Source organism: Peromyscus californicus, unplaced genomic scaffold (assembly GCF_007827085.1).
Source record: "Peromyscus californicus insignis strain IS unplaced genomic scaffold, ASM782708v3 Scaffold_20__1_contigs__length_68692818, whole genome shotgun sequence".
Taxonomy (NCBI): domain Eukaryota; kingdom Metazoa; phylum Chordata; class Mammalia; order Rodentia; family Cricetidae; genus Peromyscus; species Peromyscus californicus.
This window is the reverse complement of record NW_026294503.1, coordinates 65,354,527-65,379,134: the sequence shown is the minus strand read 5'-3', so window position 1 is coordinate 65,379,134 and position 24,608 is coordinate 65,354,527. Positions and strand designations below refer to the sequence as shown.

Below are 24,608 nucleotides of genomic sequence, written 5' to 3'. Positions count from 1 at the left end.
ACCAGGCTGGCCTCAAACTCCTGTGTGCTGGCATTATAGGCACATACTACCACCCACAGCTTAATTTGTAGCTGGAGACTGACCCCAGAACTTTGTTCATATAGGCAAGCATTGTACCAACAGCGCTACATCCCCAGCCTTTCTTTTTCTGAGGTGTGTGTGTGGTGTTCTTGGCGTGTGCATGCAGTGTGTGAGTGTGGGTATGTGTGTGGTGTGTGTATGCATGTGTACAGTGTGTGTGTGTGTGTGTGTGTGTGTGTGTGTGTGTGTGTGTGTGTGTGTGACTTGGTTGTCCAGGCTGGTTCCTAATTCACAGGCTCACTCCATTTTCAGCTTCTCCAGTAGCTGGCCCTCCAGGTGGGATGGTGCCCGGCTCTACCTCTTATAACTAAGTTTCATTACTCGCGGGGACTGCCACTGGAAGAGCTGGGATGAAACCCCGAGCTTTCTGGTTCCTGCCCATTTAGTAGCCCTCAGCAGGGCCTCCTCACTGGCCCCAGGAAAACAGCCACAGGCCCACTCTGCCGCAAACTTTAGTGAGCAGAGCCGCTGGTTACCAGGAAGATCCAGGCAACCTGGAGTGTGGCCGCTGGTCAAACTACCCGGTACCTCTCCCCTCTCCTCTCCTAGGCTATGTTTCCTTCCACTGGGGTTTAAGGGACTGTCTGGCGAGGGCTCTCTACTCTCCACTCCCTTTCTCCTAATGCTGCTCCTGCATCATCTACCTCCAGGACCACGGAAACGTGGCTGAGGGTGAGGGGAATCCACCTCTGGATTCATAAACCTCGCCCTCTCCCTTTGCTCTCATTCTCCCTCTTCCCTTTGCTCTTCCTTCTCCTAGTTGTCCATTACCTCCCCAACCTTCCTTCCCCTGTCCCCCAGTCAGCCTCTAAAACCTTCCCTTCCCTTCCAACCCTCCCCACCACAACGATCACCGACACAGTGACTTGCTTTTCCCCGTCACACCAAACTTTGTCTTTCTTTTCACACCTTCTTGTTCTCGACTAGCCGGCTGGCTGTGGGCAGGACCCCGCCCCTCCACGAAGGTGGGAAGGTGAGCAGCGAGCGGCGCGGAGCGTACGGGACCCCGGTCCCCTCCGGGATGTGCCACGAGGGCACCGCTGCTCCCCAGGCCCTGCGCCGCGGAGCCTGAGCGTCGTCCGCGTTCCCGTCCCTCCCCCAGGCTGGAGATAGACGTGAACTTGAGGTTCGCCGTCGAGAAGGGCAGTCGACGACCGGGAGAGTCACAGTCGTCACCGCCCCAATCCTCGGCTGAAGGGAAGGTGACACGGGGTCACCGTTGGACACACTCCAGTCCTACTCTCAGAGAGGGCTGAGTCGAACGGCCCCACAGGCCCTGGGTCCCGATCCCGGCGGGGCCTGGGGGGTCCTCTAGGGTTCCTCCCCACCCCCACGCGCGGTCCGCGGCTCCCCAGACCCCCCCTCCCTCTCCTGACCGCCGCCCCCGGCGGCTGGCGCGGGAGGTGCAGCATGCGGCAAAGCGGTTTGCATAAATTATGCTCATGACGCAGCAGCTAAAAAAATCCAAGTAGCAGAAGGAGGGAAAGGGGGGGAGGAGGGAGGAGGGGGCGAGGAGGGGACTGCACCTGGCCGCCCCCGCCCCCGGCGTCCCGGCCCGCGCGTGGCCCGCAACCCACGGCCGCTCCGCTCTGCCAGCCCCGGCGGGGGGCCCGGGGGGCGGCGGGTCCCGAGTGGCTCCGGGCCGAGCGAGCCGGGCCGAGGCGCTCCGGCTTCTTTGTCTGCGGGCGGCCGCCTGGGCCGCGGCCCCCTGGCCCGGGCTGGGAGATGAGTGTCTAGTCGGTGGCCGCTGGGCAGCCGGGGAGCGGGAGGCTGGGCTTCGGGCTCCGGTGAGTAGCGGGGTCCGGGGCGGGGAGGGCTTTGCACGGAGGGGGAGGGGGCCGGGCAGGGGAGGTTTCGGATTTGGTTAATATGCAATGCCCGTAATTAGCATAATTTATATATTTATGATAAAGAGAGGAAAAAGGCGCGGGGCCGGGGCGGCGGGCTGCGGCCCGGGAGGCGGGCGCGGTGGGAGCCGACGGCCGCGCGCTGCCCACCTGGGGCCGCAGACCCCGGGCCGCGCCCTGGTCCCCCGTCCCCCGCGGACACCCGTGAAGGGGCGGCCGCCAGGTGGACGCCCTGCCCTAGAGCCCGGGTGGGGTTGGGGAAGAGACGCGCAGAGCCCTGGAGACCCGGACGCTTGGGTTCCCCGGCGACCTGTCAACACTCCTCCCGGCAAAGGGCTGGTGGGACTCTGGGGTAGACACCTCGCAGTTGATGCTGGAAGGATGGGGGAGTGGTAGGAGGGTCACCGTCGACCAGAGCGTGAGCACTTCATAAATATTTAATGACAGTATTAGTATTAATAATGTCATAAAACGGGCCCCATGTGTCCTCCCGGGACATTTACACCTGGCAAGGCCGAGGGATCTCCAGAGTGGCTTCTAACCCACTTTAGCGCTGAGATTGCCCCCTCGGCTGGGATGGGAAAGCCTAAAACCTTTACAGAATAGTCTCTGAGGCCGGGCAGAAGGAAAAAAAGCTTGTCAAGAAGCCTCGCTAGGCCAAACACAGGAAGCTCTAGCCGAGATGGAGAAGCTGTAGCCTTTTTGCTCCAATTCCTTGTTCGTAAAGTAGATGATGGTTGATCCTCAGTCCCGTGTGTGTGTGTGTGTGTATGTGTGTGTGTGTGTGTGTGTGTGTGTGTGTGTGTGTGTGTGTGTGTGTGTACCTCGTCCTGTCACTTTGGTGATCTCCGACAGTCAACACTGACTGGCAAAAGGCGCTCTCTGGGTATAGTGGCATGTGATGCGTTTTGATTGAAGTTGGTGCTCAGGGTGATATTTCTGTGACCCGGGACCTCTTTACATATGTGCATTAGAACTACATTCATTCCTTCATTGATTCTATAAAATAACCAGCAAGCGCCACACTAAGACAAAGCCCCACCTGTCCTGGAGTGAGCAAATGGATCATAAACACAAAAACAATCAAATAAAAATGGGGAGCTGGGCGGAGGGGGGGCGGGGAGCGCTGATTTTCTCTTTTCTTCCTTGAGGCACTACCCGGCAACCAGGAAAAGTGAGGCTGTGGTGCACAGCTGTAACCCCAGCAGCGGGAGGATCCAAGATTCACACAGTGAGACTGTCTCAAAAACTAAACACCCAAACAAAAGCCCCAAACCAAACACCAACCTCAATAAATACAAATCAGAAAGGGGGCACTGGCTAGATGGTTCAGCAGGTGAAGACCTTCGCTGCCAAGGCTGCCACTGAGTGTTCGACCCCTGAACCTCACATGGTAGCAGCAGAGAAGCTGTGGCGTGTGTGCACTGAGGCATTCAGGCACTGGCGTACATAGATGTACAGACACAAACTAAGAAATATGTGTCAAAAAGAAGATAAAACAGTAGCAACAGCAAAGGCAACAAAGAAGCCTGGTGGTGGCTCACACCTTTAGTCCCCTCAGTCCCAGCACTCAGGAGGCAGAGGCAGGCGGACCTCTAAGTTTGAGGCCAGCCTGGTCTGTGACGCCAGTTTCAGGACAGCCAGGGATATATAGAGAGACCCTGTCTTAAAAAACAAAAACAAGCCGGGCGGTTGTGGCGCACGCCTTTAATCCCAGCACTCGGGAGGCAGAGCCAGGCGGATCTCTGTGAGTTCGAGGCCAGCCTGGGCTACCTAGTGAGTTCCAGGACAGGCGCAAAGCTACACAGAGAAACCCTGTCTCGAAAAACCAAAAAACCAAAAAAACAAAAACAAAACAAAAACAAAAACAAAACAAAACAAAACAAAAAAAACAAGCAAACAATTCAAGGAAAGAAAGTCTGGAGATACAGTAGAGAGTATTGCATCTGTTCAAATCACATACACACACTCAAAAGCACACACACACATAGACACACTTGAACATGCACACATATACACACCCTAATAAGGAGAAAATACATATCACAAAGTAGAAGAAATTGGTGCTACGTGTAGCCCTTAATGGTGCAGCACTTGCCTAGCATGTACAAGGGTAAATTCAAACCCAGGACTGAAAATTTAAGAAATAAGAAAGAAAAGAAACTTGTTCCCTAACGGTTATCTGCTTCAAGGGAAAAAAAAAAAAAAAAAACAAAAAACCTGGATGTGCTGGCACACACCTTTAATCCCAGCACTGGAGAGGCAGAGGCAAGCTGACCTCTGTGAGTTCAAGGCCAGCCTGGTCTACATAGTGAGTTCCAGGACAGCTAGGGCTATGCAGAGAGACACTGTCTCCAAAGAGAGTGAGAGAGCAAGAGAGAGAGAGAGAGAGAGAGAGAGAGAGAGAGAGAGAGAGAGAGAGGAAAAGAAAATAAAAAAATCATATTTCCCCTCCAAGACTTAATTACTATGCCATTACAACACTAATACTTGGGCTGTAACTCAGTGGTAGAGCACATGCTTAGCATGCACGGGCCCTGGGTCCAACTTCCTGTCCCATAAGTAAACAAGTAAATAAAATCATAATAGTAATCATTCACATTTCATAATACTTTATGATTTGAAACATTTTGTATGCCTGCTTTATTTCAGTTAAAATAATAGCAACAATAGAACTGTGGTTGTAACTCAGTTGGGATAGTTGCCTAGCGTACATGGAACCCTGGGTTCCAGTCCTAAGGCCCCATTAACTAAGTGCCCCTGTAACCCCAGCACTTGGACGGGGAGGCACGAGAACAGGAAGTTCAAGGTCATCTTCAGCTACATAGGGGGTTCCAGGCCAGCCTGGAATACATGCAACCTTGTCTCAACAACAAACTAAACAACATAGAGTGTCTGCATGCGAGGCCCTGGGGTAAATGCCTTACATAAATGTTACCAATTTAAAGTTGGACATAATAGCAGAGAGTGTAGCGGTTACATGATTACCCAATCCAGAAACGTTACCATGGGGGCTGGAGAGATGCCCCACTAGTTGAGAGCACTTGCTGCTCTAACAGAGGACCCACTTTCCATTCCCAGCAGCCATAGGCAGCTCCCTACTGCTAATAAATCCAAAGTAGGAAAATCCGTAGAGAGAGCAGGTAAGTGTTTCCACGGGCTGGGAGGGGCAGGGCCAGCGGCGTTTCTACCATGGATGTAAAATTTCCTTTTAGGTCATTCAGAATGTTCTTGAACTAGAAGTGCCGATGGTTGCACAGCATCGTGAACGTTCAAAATCCCAGCCCGCAGGAGTCAGAGACAAGTGGCTCTCTGAAGTTTTAGGCTAGCCTGGTCTACATAGTGAGTTCCAGTCCAGCTAAGGCTACCTAGTGAGAATCTCTCTCAAAATATAAATAAAATTATTGAAGTGGGTATTGGGGATGCAGCTCAGTGATGAGCACTGGCTAGAACACACCAAGCCTTGAGTTCAGTCCCCGGCATCACAGAAAGGGAGGTGAATGTTACAGTAAAATTATTAAACTGATCGGTTCTCTGCCATGTGAATTTATATTTGTTGGCGCTGCTGCAACAAAATATCATCAACCAGGTAGCTGCTGAACAATAGAAGTTCACCGCTTGTAGTGCTGGAGGCCGGGAAGGCTGAGGTCAAGTTCTCTAGTGCACCTGTTTCCTCAGAGACAAGGGGCGTCTCTCTGGGAAGACTGCCTTCCTGATCTCCTCGTCTCCTGGACACTCCCACCTCTTCCGTCTGTCACCTCGGGGTTTAAGATTCCAGCAGATGAACTGAGAGCGGATGCAAACGTTCAGACCGTAGCAGAACTTTACCTCAGTGTGTGTAAGGCTTGTGGGGCTTCGGCTGTAGCTCAGTGGTAGGACACTTGAGTAGCAGACTCTCGGCCCTGGATTCAGTCCCCAGGACGACAAAAGAAAACAAAAACCTTACAGGAGAAAAAAGTAAAGAAAGGAAAAGAAAAGTAAGGTAAGGGTAGGGAACAGTGCTCTGGGTTTCCTCAAGTGTGACGTGGTGACAATAGCAGCCCCCGATCCCCAGAGTCAAGATGAGTAACATGTCAGTTAGTGTCACATAAAACACTTATCCTACAGTAGATACCCAAACTAAATGTCAATTACCTTTTCTCCTACACAAATGTCTAACCTGTTTGCCTACTTAAAAAAAAAAAATGGCTCCAGCCAGACAGCCTGTCCTCACATGGGGTTCACCCACGCTTGCTTCCTGCACCTGGCGGGCCATGCCACCGGTGGAAACATATTGCCTCCTGTGTACAGGGCAACATGGTCCTTGGGCCATCGCTGCGGATTCCAATTCTGCGAATTGGCCACTGAATCAGAGGCTCCAAGGCCTCCAAGGCCTGTCTAGGAAGTGGCATTTTTAAGACTAGCTCTGGAGTGTGAGAGCATCAGGTTAAATTCTCTCTACTGTCTCCTCAGGAGGCCTGCCCAGGGAAACACTGATGTCCAGACCCCTCTCAACCTTTGCCTAAGGTTCTGAGTGTCTCTTAGCTCCACCTTGGGCTCTTCTGGGTGTGCCATCACCCCTTGGACTAGGGGACCCCAGAGACAGGTGCCCACCCTCTCTGTCCTCTGCCTTCCTAAACACAGATCTTCTGGGTCTCCCTGGGTGTGGGGTGTCCTGGGATGCTAGAGAGAGACAGTCTTCAGAAGTCGTAGTGTCTTCCTTTGTTTCCTTTTCTGTGTTCTTGGGAGAGCTCGGCCTCTCTTTCCCTGCCATTCTATTTCTGACTTTTCCAGATAGTCCGGAAATTCCAACGCTGCGTCACACCAGCCTTTGCTTTCCTGCTCCTATCTTACCCAGAATGCACTAGGTGTGGGCTGGCACCGACGCCGCCGCAGTGACCATGGATCCTGGAGCTGGCTCTGACTCATCTCTGACTGTGAATGAGCAGGTATCTTCAGGAGTGAGAAGTGGGGGTGGCGAGGGTCATGGACGGAGGTCAAGGGAGAAAGACGTATCGGTGCCTCTCATTGTCTGTCTCTCGTTGAAATTTATGATCACTCCACCTGCCCAAAGGCAGTGTCAGCTAGGGTTTCCCAGGGGCTGAGTTTGGGACTTTAAGTTGGAACTTCAAAATTAAAATTAAACTGCACTGGGGGGGCCGGAGAGATGGCTCTTGCAGAGTAAGTGGGCCTGATTCCCAGCACCCACATGACTGCTCACGACCATCTGTAACTCCAGTTCCAGAGGATCCGATGCCCTCTTCTGGCCTCTGAGGGTACTACATGCATGTGGTGTGCCTACATGCATACATGCAAGCAAAACACCCATACACATAAAATAAAAAGTAAGATCTCAAAAAACTGTTGAAGTATACAAATACCTATACATGTTTGAAAAGGTGATGCTTTTTTATGCTTCTACATATTTTCTGTCATTTCTAAAATGACTACTTATGTGTTAAAAGAAGAAAGCAAATCAGCATCTCTTGAAATGTAATCGTAGTGAAACCCCTCAGAGGTCAAAATTGAGTCTGCCAAAGGAACCTGCTTTGGTATATCTTCATTCCTCTTGATGGGTCCCCCAGTGCCTGTTCTGGCACAGTCTATGGCCACAGCCAGTTTTCAGGGCACAGTGTTGTTCCAGGCACTGTTGATGGCTGACACAAAGCTTTTTCATGTGTGGGGTTCAATTGGTATTCTTCCCCAACCCCTGGAGCTGAGGATCGAACCCAGGGCCTTGCGCTTGCTAGGCAAGCACTCCACAACTGAGCTAAGTCCCCAACCCCCAGTTGGGATTCTTTTTCTTTTTTTTTTTTTTTTTTTTTTGGGGGGGGGGGTTTTCGAGACAGGGTGTCTCTGTGTTGTTTTGGTGCCTGTCCAGGATCTCACTCTATAGACCAGGCTCCCTTGAACTCACAGAGATCCGCCTGGGTCTGCCTCCCGAGAGCTGGGATTAAAGGCTTGTGCCACTACTGCCTGGCCCCAGTTGGGATTCTTAAGGGCCAGGATGGCACATTTCAGTGGTGGTATAAAGAACTTTGTGCAGGATGTTTGAGCAGGGGTTCATGGGAGGTGCCCTCTCAGTCTGAGAACACCTACGGAAATGAGACCATGGGAACCTTGAACAGGTCAGGGTGAGGCAGGAAGAACTGCATTTTGGGGGTTCTTGACCCTTCTTTGGGGAAATTAGCTTGCAGGGAACATCTGGTATCCCAAGTTTAGAAGTTATTCAAGGGTTGGAGAGATGCTTCCATGGGTAAAGCATTTGCAGCATAAGACAGCCTGAGTTAGAGCCCCAGGACCCACATAAGAAAGCTGGAGGTAGTGATGTGTATCTCAAACTTCCTCCCGTGAGACAAGAGAACCTCCTGGAAGCTGAAGTAAGTACCCAGCCTGGCAGGAGGAAGAGACCCCACCTCAGAAAGGTAAAAGGAGAGAATTCCTGAAAGGTGCATGAGTACTGTGGCATGTGTGTATACACACAGAGAGAGAGAGAGAGAGAGAGAGACACACACACACACACACACACACACACACACACACACACACACACACACCATTAATGAAGAAAATAATCCCAAGTTGCTGAATACTGAGGAGCACTCACTTCCCACACCCCACACCCCGGGAACCATCAGGTGGTCTCTAGGGGAAGTTAGGACAGATTTCTTCTGGGTCTCCATCCTCCATTATGAGTACTCGTATCTCAATATCCAAGAGGATGCTCTTGCAAGCTCGAGGAACAAACCATTTTCCACTTCCTGAGCTAAGTCCAAGATGAGGAGCAAACAGAAATACCTCCTGACAGTTTGGCTCTGTGGGACTTTTCTTCCTACCTCCAGGATCTGCTTGCTTCTAGCAGCTCCTTGTTGGGAATCACGGACAGTAGCCTGGGCCAAATTCTGGCTTTCTCAGAGTGCCCCATTCTCTGGATAAGAGCTGCGTCCTGAATCCCCCATCCCTCTCCTGGTCATGCCCAGAGCTCTGGTCCCTTTCCCTAGCACTGTCTCACATCCTCTACTTGCAGGTCATTGTGATGTCAAGCCATGAGACCATCCGAGTGTTGGAAGTCGGAGTGGATGCTCAGCTCCCGGCTGAGGAGGAGAGCAAAGGACTGGAGAGTGTGGCCGCTGATGGCACCCAGAGTGGAGGCTCTACTGAAGCCAGTGAACCTGGTGGTGAAGCTGGGCCGCACGACCCAGACCGTTCTGCAGAAACAACTGGTATGAGGCTATTGCTTTAATCCACTACTGCTCTCATGTGTCCCTTGTAGGCCCAGGGGGCATTAGGGTCTTATCTTCCGGCCCACTTGGCAGCCTTTGGCGACAGTCCATACTTCTGGCCACTTTCCAGGAATACCCTGCCCTCCTTGTAAATGGAATTGGATTCCTTGCAGTCTCACCCATGCCTGAACTGAGATGGCCCAGGGTGAGCATGTTCGGCCTAGAGAGGGTCCTAGGTCCACACCAGACTGTCAAGTCAGCGTAGGAGAGACTGGCCTCAGGACCCCACCAGGTTTCCAACTCAATCCCGTTTGTAGCAGAGCTGGGAGTTCCGGGAGCCGATTACAGGCATGCACTTCCAACCTCGGTGTGCTGCCAAGTCTGGCTTTGTCTTGCCAGGTAGTGTATGGCCCAGGCTGGTCAGGAACTCATTTTCAGTTCTCTATTCTTCTGCCTCAGCCTCCCGCACACTAGGATTAGAGGCAGGAATCACACTGCTGCCTATGGTCCAGCTTTGGACTAGGCCCTCATAAAAATCAGTGTTTCCTTTCTCTACGGCAGGCTTGTCTCCCTGTCACAAGCCCATTTTCATTGCTTCTTTTCATTGATTTATTTATTATTTACGTGTGCGCACGCGCGCGTGCACACGCACACGCACATGTGAGGGCCATAGGACCACATACAGAGTTGGTTCTCTCCAGCTTCCAGGTGGTTCTGCGGATGGTGCTCGGGTTCGACTTGTTGGCAAGAGCGCTCACGTGCTGAGCCGTTGTGCCAGCCCCACGTCCCTGTTTTCTTATGTTCCATTACTTTTTTGTCCAACAAAGTGGTTTTCACTTTTCCTGTGTTCAGATGTCCCGAGTGCCCTGGGTGTTCCCGACAGTTGACAGCCCGACTTCCCTTCACGGGGGAGGGACCCGACACTTGCTTTTCTTTTTCTGGTTTGTAAGGCCTGCGTCATATGTGGGTCTCCAGTTCCTTCAGCTGTCTGGGTTTTATCATTAGGCTCCGGGAACAGTTGTATGCTTAGGTTAAGGTGATTCCAAAGCAAAAACAAAATCCCCCAAATACAGAAAAGCATAGGCTGGCGCTGCAGAGCTGGGCAGGGCCTTAAGGTCACCTGACAGTGCAGCCCACTCTGTGGGCACTGGGTTCCAAAGGAGCTTTAACATGGTGGGCTTGGGGAGAGGAGAGAGATTGATTGATCGATCAATTGATTGATCGATTGATTGATTACCGGTCTCTATTCTTGATATACCAATTCAGGCCTGGGCCTGAAAATGTATGCCCAGCTAGGGCGTATTAAGTAGCCCTGCCAGATGGTGGTGGTGCACACCTTTAGTCCCAGCACTCAGGAGGCAGAGGCAGGTGGATCTCTGAGTTGGAGGCCAGCCTGGTCTACAGAGTGAGTTCCAGGGCAGCCAGGACTACACAGGGAAATCCTATCTCAAAAACAAAGAAACAAACAAAAAAACCACTGATATGTCCAACATCCATCACCCAATAACTAAATTCTACTTTTCATTATTTGTTCATTTGTTTGTTCGCTTGCTTTTTTTGGCCATCTGTCTGTCTGTCTGTCTATCTATCTATCTATCAATCTATCTATTATCTATCTATCTATTATTTTTCAGTGCCATGAATTGAACCAGGCAAGCAGTCTACCGTCATGCTGTATCCCCAGCCTTAGATTCATATTATTGTCTGGCTTGTGAAATGATAGTTGTTGGTTGTTTTTTTTTTTTTTTGGTTTTTTGGTTTTTCGAGACAGGGTTTCTCTGTGTAGCTTTGCGCCTTTCTTGGATCTCGCTCTGTAGACCAGGCTGGCTTTGAACTCACAAAGATCTGCCTGCTTCTGCCTCCCGAGTGCTGGGATTAAAGGTGTGCACCACCACTGCCCGGCTGAAATGATAGTTTTTAATCTCCCTGTTGTGTGGCTGTGATGAGGTTTCCTGGCAGAGCACCCCAATTCCTGAATTGGCCAAGCAAGAAGAGGTGAAAAATTGCAGTTCATGGAACATTCTTTTGGAAACTCATAGAAACTGCCTTTTTTGACTAAAGACTTTACAGAATAGTGGGGAAGGCTAAGTGGCCTGAGGAGCTCCTGTCACACTACAGTGTGACAATGATATGCCTGCCCAGTTTTCAGGGACTTGCCCCTTCCCCAAGTGTCTAAAAAATTGGCCTAGATGAGCTAAGAAGCAGGTCAGTTGCTGGCTGAGCCCAGGACAACTGCTTTTTGCTCTCAGATCCAGCTTTTCCCTCCCTGACATGCATTTGCTTCAGGCTCCTGGATGCTATGTGACAGACCACAGTGTCCTACAGAGCCAGGAAATAATGAGCAGAACCCGGCATTTCCTTCCACTAGATGTGGGAAGAGAATACCCACATTCTAGGTCTGGCCCAGAGCTCTCCAGTCATTACTGGCAACATTTGGGAAGCTGCCCCACGGGCCAGGGAAGGCAACCAGCTGGCCCTAGACTATATGCAGAAGCACAGCGTGGGTTTGCAGAGATGTTCTTCTCCACCCACCTCAGTCTCACTCCCGTCCTTCTTTCTCTCTCAATGCCACGTGAAGTGAAGTCTCTCCCCGGGATCCCTCCAAGTCCTGCCCCAGCCATCGCCACCTTCAGCCAAGCCCCAAGCCAGCCTCAAGCATCACAGACCCTGACGCCACTGGCTGTACAAGCTGCCCCCCAGGTAAGGGCCGCGTCAGGGAGCCAGACAGAGGGCAGTGGGCAGGAGCAAGCACAGGGTGGCCATGGGCTTGGGCACTGCGTGAGGCAGGGCAGGAAAGAGGCTGTGGCTGGAGAGAGGGGATGTCCCACTAGGTATCCCTAGGATGCCCCTGCCCCAGAGCAGGCCCATTGGGAAGGAGAATGTGCTATTGCCGGACATCTTCCCTGGGTCCAGAGAGGGCTGGTGTTGACTCTTTCCTGAGAGAGTTTGTGCCTATCTAATGATGGAATGAGTAAGCACCCTTGTCAGCGCCGCCCCCCCCCCGACCCCCACAACACCCAGCAGAAGAGTTAATGCCTTGAAGAGTTAATGAATTGTCCAGTCTTCAGTTAAGTTATAAAACTGCCCAACCGATGAAAAGCTGCCTGTAGAATCCCGCAGGCCAGCAGAGCCTGGGCGACCTCTGCTCGTACACCGACCTCCAAGGCTTCCGGTCAGGGTGCCCTTTAGAGCTTCTGGGAGGCCTCTGTGGGCCCTTGAGCATTTGGTAGCAGTTTCCGGTCCCTGTCCCCTGACCACAAAACAGTGGACACACCAAAGGGCCAGCTCTGAAAACACACATACAAGTTACACACACTGGACTGGTTGCACCTAGGGGTTTAGGAATATACGTATACACACACACACACACACACACACACACACACACACGCACACACACACCCACACGTATATATACGTGATATATATGATATATATCACCAATTAATAAAAAAAGAGGCTGTATGAAAGAGAATAAGGAGGGGCATATTGGAGACTTTGGAGGGAGGAAAAAGAAAGGGGAAATGATGTGTTTATAATATAATCTCTGAAAATAAAAGAAATCATAAAAAAGAACAAACACTGTACATACAAATGCACCCCGGGGAAGGTTTGAGAGGCCGCAGACTACGGGTTGGAGGAGGCCTGTACACCCTGCCCTGCCCTGGATACAGGCCGGGCCTTTCCTGGGCAGCTTCTCTGCAGGCAGCGTAGTCTGATCCAGACACCCACGGGGTTAGGCCTTCAGCCAGGCACTTCCTGCTTTCCTCCGGCCTTTGCCCCACTGCCCTCAGAATGCTAGTTTGTGCTCAGCTGGGTCCAAGAGACCCCTCGTTTGCGCTGCGGATGTTGATTTTTTTTTTTATTTTTTCTTTTCTTTTTGAAATCTCGTTTGCTTTTGCAGGTCTTGACTCAGGAAAACTTAGCCACAGTTCTGACAGGAGTTGTGGTTCCGGCAGGGGCGGTTACTCAACCTCTTCTTATCCCCATCAGTATTGCAGGTCAAGTGTCTGGGCAGCAGGGGCTGGCCGTGTGGACAATCCCTACAGCAGCCGTGGCTGCCCTCCCCGGACTGGCCGCTGCTTCTCCTACGGGGGCAGTCTTCAAGCCGCCTTTAGCTGGGCTCCAAGGTAACGGCAGCTCTCCCCAGGACTGCACCAGGCCCCCACCACCCTACACTGCCACCCCTGCACGGGGAGTACTTACCATGTTGGACTCAGAACCTGCAGCCCACCCAGGGCAACAGCCCTGGATTCTGGATCCAGTGTCATAAGCACCCAGCCACAGAGCCGCTGCACCTCCTCGGGACTCTAGGCCAGGACACCAGGCTGGCCAGCAGGCCTGCCTTCCTTCAGCCAGCTGCTTGAGACTGCCCCGCCCCCCGCCCCCCTCCACCAGCCTCCACCCCATGACCAGCGAGAAGGAGACTGCAAGAAGAGTCGACGTCTGTTTCTCGAACCTCCATGTCTGCTGCTGGCCCAAGGGAGGGGGGATGAGAGATGTTGGCATGTGCCAGCCCTTCAGGCATCAAGGGAACCGCAGCTGCCCCACGCCCACTGCCCCCAGGGCCCTGCCATTTTTGTGCCCGATCCCTTGGGACTGGAGCCGCGCCGGGGTCGTGGCTAGGCGCTTGAGCACCTCTGTCTCTGCCTTGCTCCGTAGCAGCCGCCGTGCTGAACACCGCCCTCCCGACACCTGTACAAGCTGCCCCACCGGTCCAGGCCTCCTCGCCCGCCCAGCCCCGGCCACCAGCTCAGCCCCAGACGCTGTTCCAGACCCAGCCGCTGCTACAGACCACGCCTGCCATACTCCCACAGCCCACTGCCGCCACTGTCGCCGCCCCCACCCCAAAGCCAGTGGACACCACCCCGCAGATCACCGTCCAGCCCGCAGGCTTCGCGTTTAGCCCGGGGATCGTAAGCTGCTGCTGCCCTCACCCAGGGCTCAGAGGGATGGATCAAAGCTTGGGCCAAGGGTGGAACCTCCCCCACAGTGGAGGACCAGCCCCTTGAATACAGCCATTTCCGACACATCAGCAAAGATGGTCTCCCTCTGAGGTCTCCTTACACCTGTCAACTTGTCCTACCCAGACTAAAGCAAGCGACAGCTGGGGACATGCTCCAAACAGGAACCACTGGACCAGCCTTGGGGGTGGGATGCACAGGAGCATGACAGCTTCATGCTGGCATCTATCCGGGGTGGCTCTTGGTTTGGGAGTAGAGATGTCAGGCATGACGTGGAGCACATTTGTCCCTCTAAGTCTGGCCATCTACCCTCTCAGACTTAGTTGGAAAAAGTAGTAGGAGTCACTGTTCTGCGCCCCTCCCCGGCTGTCCCCCTGTACTTGTCCCCCTAGCCTCAAATATTCAGCCAGTGGACATGGTCCTGCAGCCCACACTCACCACTCAATGCCCTCAGCCCCCTTGCCTCTCTCTGGTCTTTCCACCGCTTGGCCTCTGAGCAAGGCTCTTCCTCTACCCACAGATCAGTGCTGCTTCCCTCGGGGGACAGACCCAGATCCTGGGCTCCCTCACTACAGCTCCAGTCATTACCAACGCCATTCCCAGCATGCCGGGGATCAGCAGTCAGATCCTCACCAATGCTCAGGGACAGGCAAGTGTTCAAAGCCGGGGCTGAGGGGTGGTGGTCGTGGGGCAGCTGGCTAGGTAGGGGTGAGGACTTGGCCTTCGGTCCTGTCAGCAACACTCAGATAGGGTATCGGGCTGCTGCTTATAGCCTCTGCAGCAGCCCTCTGCTGGCGTGAGTCCAGGTGGGGTGCTGGCGCCACGCTGCCCCGGCAGTTAATTCTAGTTGGGAGATTTTATTCACTTACTTCCCACTTTGTGGGCCGGCCTCGTGCTAGGAGCTTTCTCACGTATTATCTCACGTGGTTTGGAGTACAGACCTATCAGGGGATCTTTTGTTTTATGAGAGAGAAGGATGAAATTCAGAAATACTAAACTGCGCAGTTAAAATGTGGCAGACTAGCGAAGAGCTAGCTTCCAGTTCTCTGATACGCAGAAAAGCCTTCGCCTGGAACTCCACAGCTCCAGGGACAGAGCAGAGAACCCCTGGGGTGTGAGTCCTTTACTCTGTTGAGGAAGAGGAGGCCAGAATGCTTACAGTTCCTTGAGTTAATCTCTTGGCCTGCAACTGTGGGGATTTGAATTGGTGGTCCTGGATGCACCCCACACACACACCTCATATGCGGGGACCATGCTTTATTTTCTCCCAGGTTATTGGAGCACTTCCATGGGTAGTGAACTCGGCCAGTGTGGCCACACCAGCACCAGCACAGAGCCTGCAGGTCCAAGCCGTGACTCCCCAACTCTTGTTGAATGCCCAGGGCCAAGTGATCGCAACCCTAGCCAGCAGCCCCCTGCCTCAACCTATGGCTGTCCGGAAGCCAAACACACCGGAGTCCCCTGCTAAGAGTGAGGTACCAGGGCTGGGGGTGTGGATGGGCATGGGAAGGCGATGCTGTCTAGCATGGCTACTTCCCTCAGAAACTTCCGGGAGAACAAGGGAGGAGCCCCCCCCCCCCACACACACACCAGCAGAAGGCTTATATGAGTTCACACACACCCCGCCCAGGGAGACAGCACCCATTCTCAGCCCACCACATACCACAACATGTGTCTGTGCCCACAGAGGTCAGAGAAGGTGGGAAATAAGTGAGCAAAGCATATTGGGCACTGATCATCCTTTGGGCGAACAAACCGCTCAAGAAAACCCTGGGGGCCGAATTCTGTACCCCACCACCACACATCAGGCCCTTCGACTCTTGTTTCCGTTCTAGAAGAGATTTTGAGTGCCTGTTGTATTCCAAATGCTAAGGATGCAGAGATGACTGAGATTGCTTGGTACCTAGGATGCCTTAGGTAGCTCAGTGTTGCAGGTATTTACAGGTCAGCATTCAAAAGACTGTGACGGAGGGAGGCATGAACAAGGGGCTGAGGTACCCCACAAATGACTGACAGGCTGGGGTCAGGATAGCTCCAGAGAGGAAGGATGAGTTGCATGTAGTGTGTGCTGTCCCTGGGAACTGGGACAAGCGTGGTAGCCAGTGCGTGGTTCTCAGACTTGTGCGCTGGGGTCTCCTGTAGGGCTGAGTTTCTTTTCCAGTAGATCTGAAATGAGACCCAAGGATATGCTGAGTTCCCAGATGACGTTTAGACCGTGATTGTCTAATACTATATGTTGCTTCCAAGAAGCTTCTAAATGACCTCTTAGCCTCAGCTGTAAGACAGTGGTTATCAGAATTCCTTTCTGCAGGGTGGTGATGGTGCACGCCTTTAACCCCAGCACTCAGGAGGCAGAGTCAGATAAATCTCTGAGTTCGAGGCCAGCCTGGTCTACAGAGCAAGTTCCAGGACAACCAGGACTACACAGAGAAACCCTGTCTCAAAAAACAAAAACAAAACAGCCGGGCGGTGGTGGCGCACGCCTTTAATCCCAGCACTCGGGAGGCAGAGCCAGGATCTCTGTGAGTTCGAGGCCAGCCTGGACTACCAAGTGAGTTCCAGGAAAGGCGCAAAGCTACACAGAGAAACCCTGTCTCGGAAAAAAAAAAAAAAAAAAACAAGAAAAAAAAAGACTTAAGTTTGGGGGCTGGAGAGATGGCTCAGCAGTTAAGAGCACTGGCTGCTCTTCCAGAGGACCCAGGTTCAATTCCCAGCACCCCAGTGGCAGCTCACAACTGTTGGTAACTCCAGTCCCAGGGTACCCATCACCCTCATACAGATATACACACAGGCAAAACACCAATGCACATAAATAAATTTAAAAAAAAAAAAAGAATTCCTGCTTCTGTCATGTGGGGTGGTGCACATCTGTAATCTCAGCCAGCCTGGGCTATGTAGGGAGTTCAGTTCCAGCTTGGGTTATGGGATGCGTTTTCAAAACACAAAAACAAAAATAAAACAAATGAAAAAAATCTCTCCAGAGGTTTATGAATATTACACCAAGGAACCGACACTCTGATATACAATCCGCTTCTGATGGTTGTTATAGAGGGAGCTGCTGCCGGGCTTTCAGTGGCTGACAGATGTGCATCTTAGAGCCCCTCCCCTCCCCAACCTAGGTGGAGTCAAGGACGCTGTGACCTGTTAGTAGTAGGCAGCTTATGTTTTCCTTTTTTGTCTGTGGTGCTGGGGACTGAACCCCAGGGTCTTGTCATGCCCAGTACAGCATCGTTGTTCTGTTCTCTCGGCCCTGGTCATTCCAGGGAAAGACTAAAGCCATGTCCTGGGGACTACGAGACAGGTTTGAGAGTTGGCAGGAGGCAGAATCCAAGGAACTGAAAATCCAGGAAAACCCGCATTTCCTAAAAAGCTTATGGGTTTTTGTTTTTGTTTGTTTGTTTGTTTTTGAGACAAGGTTTCTTCGTGTAGCCCTGGCTATCTGGAACTCGCTCTGTAGACCAGGCTGACCTCGAACTCACAGAGATCTGCCTGGCTCTGCCTCTTGAGTGCTGGGATTAAAGGCGTGCGCCACCACCCCCACCTCACCCCCCACCCCCCACCCCGGCTAGTTCTGCTCTTTGATGGCCACAGGTGGGACTGCCTGGGTAGGTAAGAATTTCATGGCCATGTCTGTCCTGGTGCTATTCCCTCCGGGGATTGTGCCCCCTGAGTTAGGCAAGGGTCCTGAGGTTTGTGTCTCTTCTCATAGGTGCAGCCTATCCAGCCGACACCAGCGGTACCCCAGCCTGCCATGGTCGTCACCAGCCCGGCCTCAGGCATCAAGCCATCGGCTTCGGCTCCCATCCCCATCACCTGCTCAGAGACCCCAACTGTCAGTCAGTTGGTATCGAGTAAGTGATTCTTAGAGGAGGCATGTGGATCTGGGATGCCTGGCACACACTCTAGCTCCAGCTGCTCAAGAGGCTGGGACCAGAGGAGTTTTTGAGCCCAGGAGTTGAAGGTCAGCCTAGTGAGAGCCTGTCTTAAATAAATCCATAAATTCCCTGGTTGTCCAAAAGGAAAGGGTAGAGGCCCAAATGGAAAGATAGTAACTTTCAATTTTCTTTTACATTTATTTATTTGTTTGGGGTTATGGGTGGGACATGAGCAACCGCAGTGTGCATGTGGGTCCTGGGGATTGAACTGGGGTCCTCAGGCTTAGTGGCAAGTGTGTTTATCACTGAGTCTCTTGTCCTCTACCAAGAGATGGCTTTCTTACTCCCTTTCCTGTTGGGGTGGCTGTGAGCATGTTGGAAGTGGAGGCTGCTTAGCCGTCTGTCTGGTTACAGTGTGCCATTGGCTGGCTCAGTGTGGTCCCTCAGCCAGTTCTGAGGAATACAGATGGCCGACAGGTGTGCCTGGGACTAGAGGAGGGAGCATGGAAGAGGGTCAGCAGTCAGTCCCGGGAGAATTTAAAAATAGACTACCTCAGTAGGTCGGTCTAGAGCCTTTTCCTACAAGTCCTGCTTGTCTGGAGGACATGGTGATGGGGGTCTTTGGGTAAGTGCCCTCGTCCCTCTTACTACACCAAAGGAGCAGTGATGAGTCTCGGCTCCATGCGCTCATCTCTGGTCCTTCCCTCTGGCCTAGAGCCTCACACTCCAAGCCTGGATGAGGACGGGATCAACTTGGAGGAGATCCGGGAGTTTGCCAAGAATTTTAAGATCCGGCGGCTCTCCCTAGGTCTTACACAGACCCAGGTGGGCCAGGCTTTGACTGCGACAGAAGGTCCAGCCTACAGCCAATCGGCCATCTGCCGGTAAGTGTGACTATCCCAGGATAAAGCCAAGGCCTGCTCCGTGCCATAGCCGGCTCTCATGGGAATCCAGGCATCCGGTCCTTTCCACATTTCCCTCATGCTGCCCGCTTCCACATAAGGAAGACTGTCCTGTGGGGGGCATGGACACTTGGAGTAGCCAGAGACTGAACCAGGCCTTCTCGAGTTTAGATAGACTCCAATCCTGAGTATTTAGCAGCTCACCTGAGGGGGGCTATTGATGAATCCTATCAGGAAAGGATTATCACTTATGAAAGTGGTCTGTCTTGGCCCTTGGCTAGTCAATATTCTGGCGTGCTCCCGGCGTGCTCCCGGCGTGCTCCCGGCTGTCTTGCCTGCCAGGCCTGCCTGTCGGCTCAGCTTGAAGATGCAGCTGGCTTTGTTCTGATGCTGCCATGGGAGCCTAGTGAGAGGAGCGTGGCCCTCATCCCTGGAGGCCATTCAAGATGACCCCTCAGAGGACGGAAGTCATTTGGGGGGAAAGTTCATGTCAAGTTAGAGCCCACTTGTCATTTACCTGCCTAGCAGAGACTCTGGGCGTCGTCTTCTTCTTGAGGCCTGGAATATGGAAAGTCTGAGGAATCTGGGCTTTGAGGGGCCTGGAGGGTGGGACCGCTGAGTAGGAGGGGAGCTGCCCCTGTGAGTAAATGTCCAGAGAAGAGATAGCTACACTGTCTCTGCTCCTTCTCCAGGTTTGAGAAGTTGGACATCACACCCAAGAGTGCCCAGAAACTGAAGCCAGTTCTGGAGAAGTGGTTGAATGAGGCGGAGCTCCGGAACCAGGAAGGCCAGCAGAATCTGATGGAGTTTGTGGGCGGCGAGCCCTCCAAGAAACGCAAGCGGCGCACCTCCTTCACACCGCAGGCCATAGAGGCTCTCAATGCCTACTTTGAGAAGAACCCCCTGCCCACCGGCCAGGAGATCACCGAGATCGCTAAGGAGCTCAACTATGACCGTGAGGTGGTACGGGTCTGGTTCTGTAATCGACGCCAGACACTCAAAAACACCAGCAAGCTGAACGTCTTTCAGATCCCCTAGGGCTTCGTCTCAGCCCTTGTTCCAGCACTTTCTACTCTCCCCTCAGCTACCGGCTGCCGTGGCTGCAGTGACAGTCCCGTGTGCAGCTGTGCGCAGCTGTGCTTGCCCTGGGTCATGAGACCTCACCTGTGCATGTGTGTCAATGCCTGCCTCTTCCGCCCACATATGTCACACCCTGGGGAGGCCCAAAGGGCTGCATGAGAGACCTAGGCTCTGGGCTGGGCACATGGAAGGAGGGGATTTGTGATGTCCTTTCAAAAAGCACTTTGCCAACATGGTTTCTGAAGGGTGAATTCTGGTTGGGAACCAGAAAGGCTCTGTCTTTGGGACAGGGCTGTAGCAACTCTTGGGGACCACTGTGCGTTAGCTCTTGTTTTTGGTGGCACTCACCACCCCTTGCCCTTGGCTCCTCTGTGGCTGTCCCAGTATGACAGCTCACCCAGTGAGATCTCAGCCTCACACTGCCCTCCTTTACTTTGTACACGGGCACATTGAACCCTTTAAAGGACCAAGGAGATGAAATTCAGAGACGTGTGATTCACTGTCTGCCTTGACCTCAAGGGCGGAAGGTCCCCGAAGCTGTGAGGTCAGGTACCATGAGGTCCCTCCCGGGGTCCTGGGGGTGGCGGGTGTGCACGAAGCAGAACCTTTTCCTCTGCAAACCAAGTTGGAAGGGAGGCACAGCGAACTCTCCCATCCTGGAGAGTCTTGGGTCTGTTGTAGGTCTGGAATTCAGTAAATAAGGCCATCCGCCCAGGTTTCAATCTAACCTTCCTCCGTGGCTGTCCCCCAACGAAAGCTCTCTAAAGAGAGCTCTCAGCTTGGGGACATTTCCACTTCCGCAGGCAGCTGCAGGGGGCACGGATACCGGCTTTCTCCCTCTCTCTTATGCCCATACCCGTCTCAGTCCAGTACTGAAGTCTCTTTAAAGGAGCAAACTGAATGATAAGCCAGACAGCAAGGGGCTGGAGTCTGGAGGGGGACAGGATCCAGAAAGCTGGTGGCCCAGGAAGATCTCGCCGAGGCTGACTTACCTCTAGTTTCCTCTGTGACTTTAAGTCTTGGATGTTGGTTTCCTCTCACTCTGTCCGATTGAAGACCAAGTCTGTGTGTGAGCAACTCCTATCCCCACGCCCCTGCAATGCTCCTGAGCCCTGAGGGCCCCAGGTCGGGATGGACTTTGCCTCTGTAGGTGAAGGCATGCTGAGGGCTGGCATCATATCCAAGTCACTCAGTGAGCTTCCGGCCACAGGGAGGCTGGCCAGCCTTTTCGCTTCAGTGTGTCAGCTGGGGAATGTAGCTCAGCGACAGAGAACTTAGCATGTGCAAGGCTCCAGATCAGTTTCTAGCACTGAGGAGGGGGGTGGGGGTGGGAATCAGTATTTGGTTTCAGGAAGCCAGGAAAGAGCTAAGATGTTTGCCCGAATGACCCCAGACTTGCTGTGTAGACTGTCCCTGACAGGCTACAAGCTGCAGGGGTTGACCATTTAACCACTTTTGGTTTGGTTTGCTATTTTGTTTTTTGAGATAGAATCTCACTTAGCCCAGGCTGACTTCAAACTTGTCGTTGAAAATGACCTTGAACTCCTGATCCTCCTGTCTCCACATCCCAAATGCTGGGATGACAGTCATGTACCACCGTGCCTGGCTCTTCTCTACTCTTAGCCTTACAGAGCCTGCTCTCCAGCTGATGCCCACCCTGTACCTCCTGTGATCTGCTTGAGGAGGTGACAGTTAAACAAAGACACTCCGGTCACAGTGCGGACACCGGGGCCTAGCTTCCTCTCTGACACTCTGTTTCCTTTCCTGATGACGGCGAGTCCTCTTGGGTCCTGCAGTGGCTGTGTGGAGGACCTCCTGGTGGCGCTGACCGTGAGATGGGGACAGTTGTGTGCTGAATCAACACACACACACACACACACACACACACACACACACACACACACACACACACACACTTCACTGCATTCAAATCAACCAAACCTGCTGGAGTCTGTCGGGAACAAGGAGGCAGGTGGGCAGCTTTCCTGACTTGCCTACCAGGACAGACTGCCCCAGAGGGAGAAGCGCCGTATCCTAGATTGTGTTTGTCAACCTGCTCCCATGAGACGGGCAGCCAGGAGGGGGCACTGTATGTGAGTTTTCAGTAGGGATGCTTACATCCTGGGGCTTATCAAAGTGACTCATCGGAGGAATTATATGCAGCTTTTCTTGCTCAAAACCTCCACGCAGGAATGCTTTTTTGTGTATGGGTAGCATGTAATATGAAGTGTGGCCATGCTGTGAACATACAAGAGGATACCATCTGTTCTGTGGCATGACAGGAAACAAAAAAAAATCGCAAATCACTGATCTAAATTAAGCCTGGCTGTGCCATGCTAGAGTAAACCATTTTCGCCTGCGTAGGAAAGACACATTGGTCATTCAGAAGAACAGTACGTGCGAGAGCCCGGATGTTTACAGGATCTCTCAAAGGGGGTGGGGGTGCAAGGTATGCATAAAGTGTACCCAAACTATAGTTCACTTTGGTCTGTGAACTCTGCCTCTCTCTGCTCCCCCAACCTGAGCCACTAATCTATCTACAAGGCAGTTTTTGTTATTGTTGGAGGTTGGGTGGCATTGGGCTCTAAAAAAGAACTAATAGTTTTATTTTGAAAGCACCTTCCTGGACTTAAGCCTGTGCCCAATGGCTTTTTTTTTTTTTTTTTTTTTTTTTTTTTTTTTTTTGCCCTGAAAGATAGGAGAATGGGCAGAAATCGGTTAACTGTGGTTGGTTAGTTTTAAGTGATGGCAAACTAGGACTGTCTATGGCCCACTGAATCAGCTGGGCCCTTTGACCCTGCGCTAACTATGGATTTTATCCAAGCAAAGTCCAGAGAAGAAACTGGTCACATGAACTGTAAACGCACTTGAGTTTGGAATGAGAAGGCCTGATGTGTTTGTGTTCTTGAAAATCCAGTCACCTTCCTATGCCCAGGGTTCCCTCCCTGCCTCCTCGGCCAGAATCCGGCCTTGAAGTCCTGATGGTCTCCCAGCATGGGGCACTGCCCCCCCACCCAAGCTGTGGAGGAGGACAGGAGAAGCACTTGATGCAGTTGTGTGAATAAACAGTATTTTTTCTTTTGTATGGCTCTGCCTGTCTTGTTACTTCCCAAAGAGGGAGCCAGGGCCAGAGGCCGAGGCTGCTTCAGAGCTGCCTTTGCTGCTGAAGGCCTGCCCAGTGAACCCGCAGAGGGTGCGGGTCAGCGCCTGGTTCCCTCTTCAGGTGACCCTGCTTGGGCCTCCCAAGCCTCGACTCTCCCTCTGGGTCTGGGGTGTGTCTGCAGGGCTAGGGGGGCATGCCCTTTTCCCCCTAAACTGTTCTGGTACTTAGGGTCCCAGCATCCTTTGCTGAGGCTGCTTTTGAACCTCTCTTCTTCCCAGAGACAGGCACTGGCACAGACGGGGTGGGCAGGGGTTCTTACAGCCCAGAAATCCCCCATCTTGAGAAACTTTTAATAAGGGGGTCTACCTGGAAGGAGCTGGCAGGCCTGGAGTCTATCCGGTGAGGGCCTCTTCCTCATAGATGGATGTCAAGTGGTAGAGGGAAACATGCTTCCTCAGGCATCTTTTTAAAGGGCTCTCCACCCTCATGACTTAATCATAACAGTAATAATAGCTTGATTTATACAGCTCTTTATTAAAACATGGGTCTTATTTTGTACTCTTTTCCATAGCCTGCAAATGTTCAGAACAGACCTGCCTCTGAGTTTAAAGCTAGGAGAGTCCAGCTGCCAACAGGGCATCTCTTGACCTGTCCATCTCCTAGGAACAGTATTTATACCATCTCCCTCACTGCCCTCACCCCACCTGCTGGTGTGGATGAGTCTGAATTGTGTACTCTAAACCCACAAGAATGAGATAGCCCCTTTACATTGGGTTCTAGATCATTTTCCAACTCCCTGCCTAAGCTCAAAGGGTTAATGGATGTCAAAGATTCTAACCCAAGGCTTGGGCTGAGAGGAATTTTGCAGAACCTCGAAACAATGGGGCACCAGCATCATGCTAGCGTCAATCTCAAACCCTGATTATTTAGTATTAACTAGCCATACAAGTTGTGGGATCGGTAAAGTGGTCCAGCACAAGGTAGGTGTTTGATAATCTTGATAATCACCATATGGAAAAGTAAACGTGCTTCCTCCCTTTGCCTTCAAGGAAACAATGAAGTCTGAGACCCTGGCTTTGGGAATACAGGCACAAGGATTCTACTTAGCCCTGAAGCTTTGGACTATGAAACTTGGGAGTAAACAGAGTCTGAGCAGAGACAGACCGCATCAGGAGGCTCCTGGGAGCTGGGAGCACTGGCTCAGACCAGTTGAGAGTGGTTTCTGGCAGTTGGCCCAAGAAGATTTTAGACCTTAGAGAAAGGGGGGCAGATAATGTACAAGACTGCAGTTTTATTCCCACACTTGAGAAGGTCATTGCTCTGCAGATGGTTTTGAAGGGGAATTTTTATTTTTTTTATTTTTATTTTTTATTTATTTTTTAATGCACTGAAGAAGTGGCCGGTTTGGGGACTGGAGAAGAGAGAAAGCCAAGATTGTTTGGAACTGTGGGGCAGTAGAAACTTCTGATTAGTTCTTCTTCAGCCACAAGGTGCTGAGAGAGCTCACCAGGCCTGAGAGGCTGCCTTGGAAAGCTGGGGAGAGTGGATGCTGTG

At 52.3% G+C, this 24,608-nt stretch overlaps 1 protein-coding gene across 9 annotated transcripts; it reads left to right on the top strand.

Annotated features, from left to right (window-relative positions):
• The first annotated feature begins 1,631 nt into the window (after positions 1 to 1,631).
• Pou6f1 (POU class 6 homeobox 1) lies at positions 1,632 to 23,032 on the top strand. 9 transcript variants are annotated; one of them, XM_052748980.1, is made up of 11 exons: positions 1,632 to 1,868; positions 6,706 to 6,856; positions 8,935 to 9,130; positions 11,709 to 11,830; positions 13,035 to 13,260; positions 13,793 to 14,046; positions 14,615 to 14,743; positions 15,366 to 15,569; positions 17,804 to 17,945; positions 18,685 to 18,853; positions 19,564 to 23,032. In XM_052748980.1, the coding sequence occupies exons 2-11, from the start codon at positions 6,809 to 6,811 to the stop codon at positions 19,907 to 19,909; spliced, it is 1,836 nt and encodes a 611-aa protein (XP_052604940.1). In that variant the 5' UTR covers positions 1,632 to 1,868; positions 6,706 to 6,808; the 3' UTR covers positions 19,910 to 23,032. The 9 variants fall into 9 exon arrangements, with proteins under 9 accessions (XP_052604940.1, XP_052604939.1, XP_052604936.1 ...); XM_052748979.1 differs by having other exon boundaries at positions 6,702 to 6,856; XM_052748976.1 differs by having other exon boundaries at positions 6,381 to 6,856.
• The last annotated feature ends 1,576 nt before the right edge of the window (positions 23,033 to 24,608 follow it).

What these genes read in the sequence shown, in the direction of transcription:
- Pou6f1 (XM_052748980.1), top strand. Translation starts at nt 6,809, where the DNA reads ATGGATCCTGGAGCTGGCTCTGACTCATCTCTGACTGTGAATGAGCAG. An exon ending in CCGTTCTGCAGAAACAACTG is followed by an intron (nt 9,131 to 11,708) that starts GTATGAGGCTAT and finishes TGCCACGTGAAG; the next exon opens with TGAAGTCTCTCCCCGGGATC. An exon ending in AGTCCCCTGCTAAGAGTGAG is followed by an intron (nt 15,570 to 17,803) that starts GTACCAGGGCTG and finishes CTCTTCTCATAG; the next exon opens with GTGCAGCCTATCCAGCCGAC.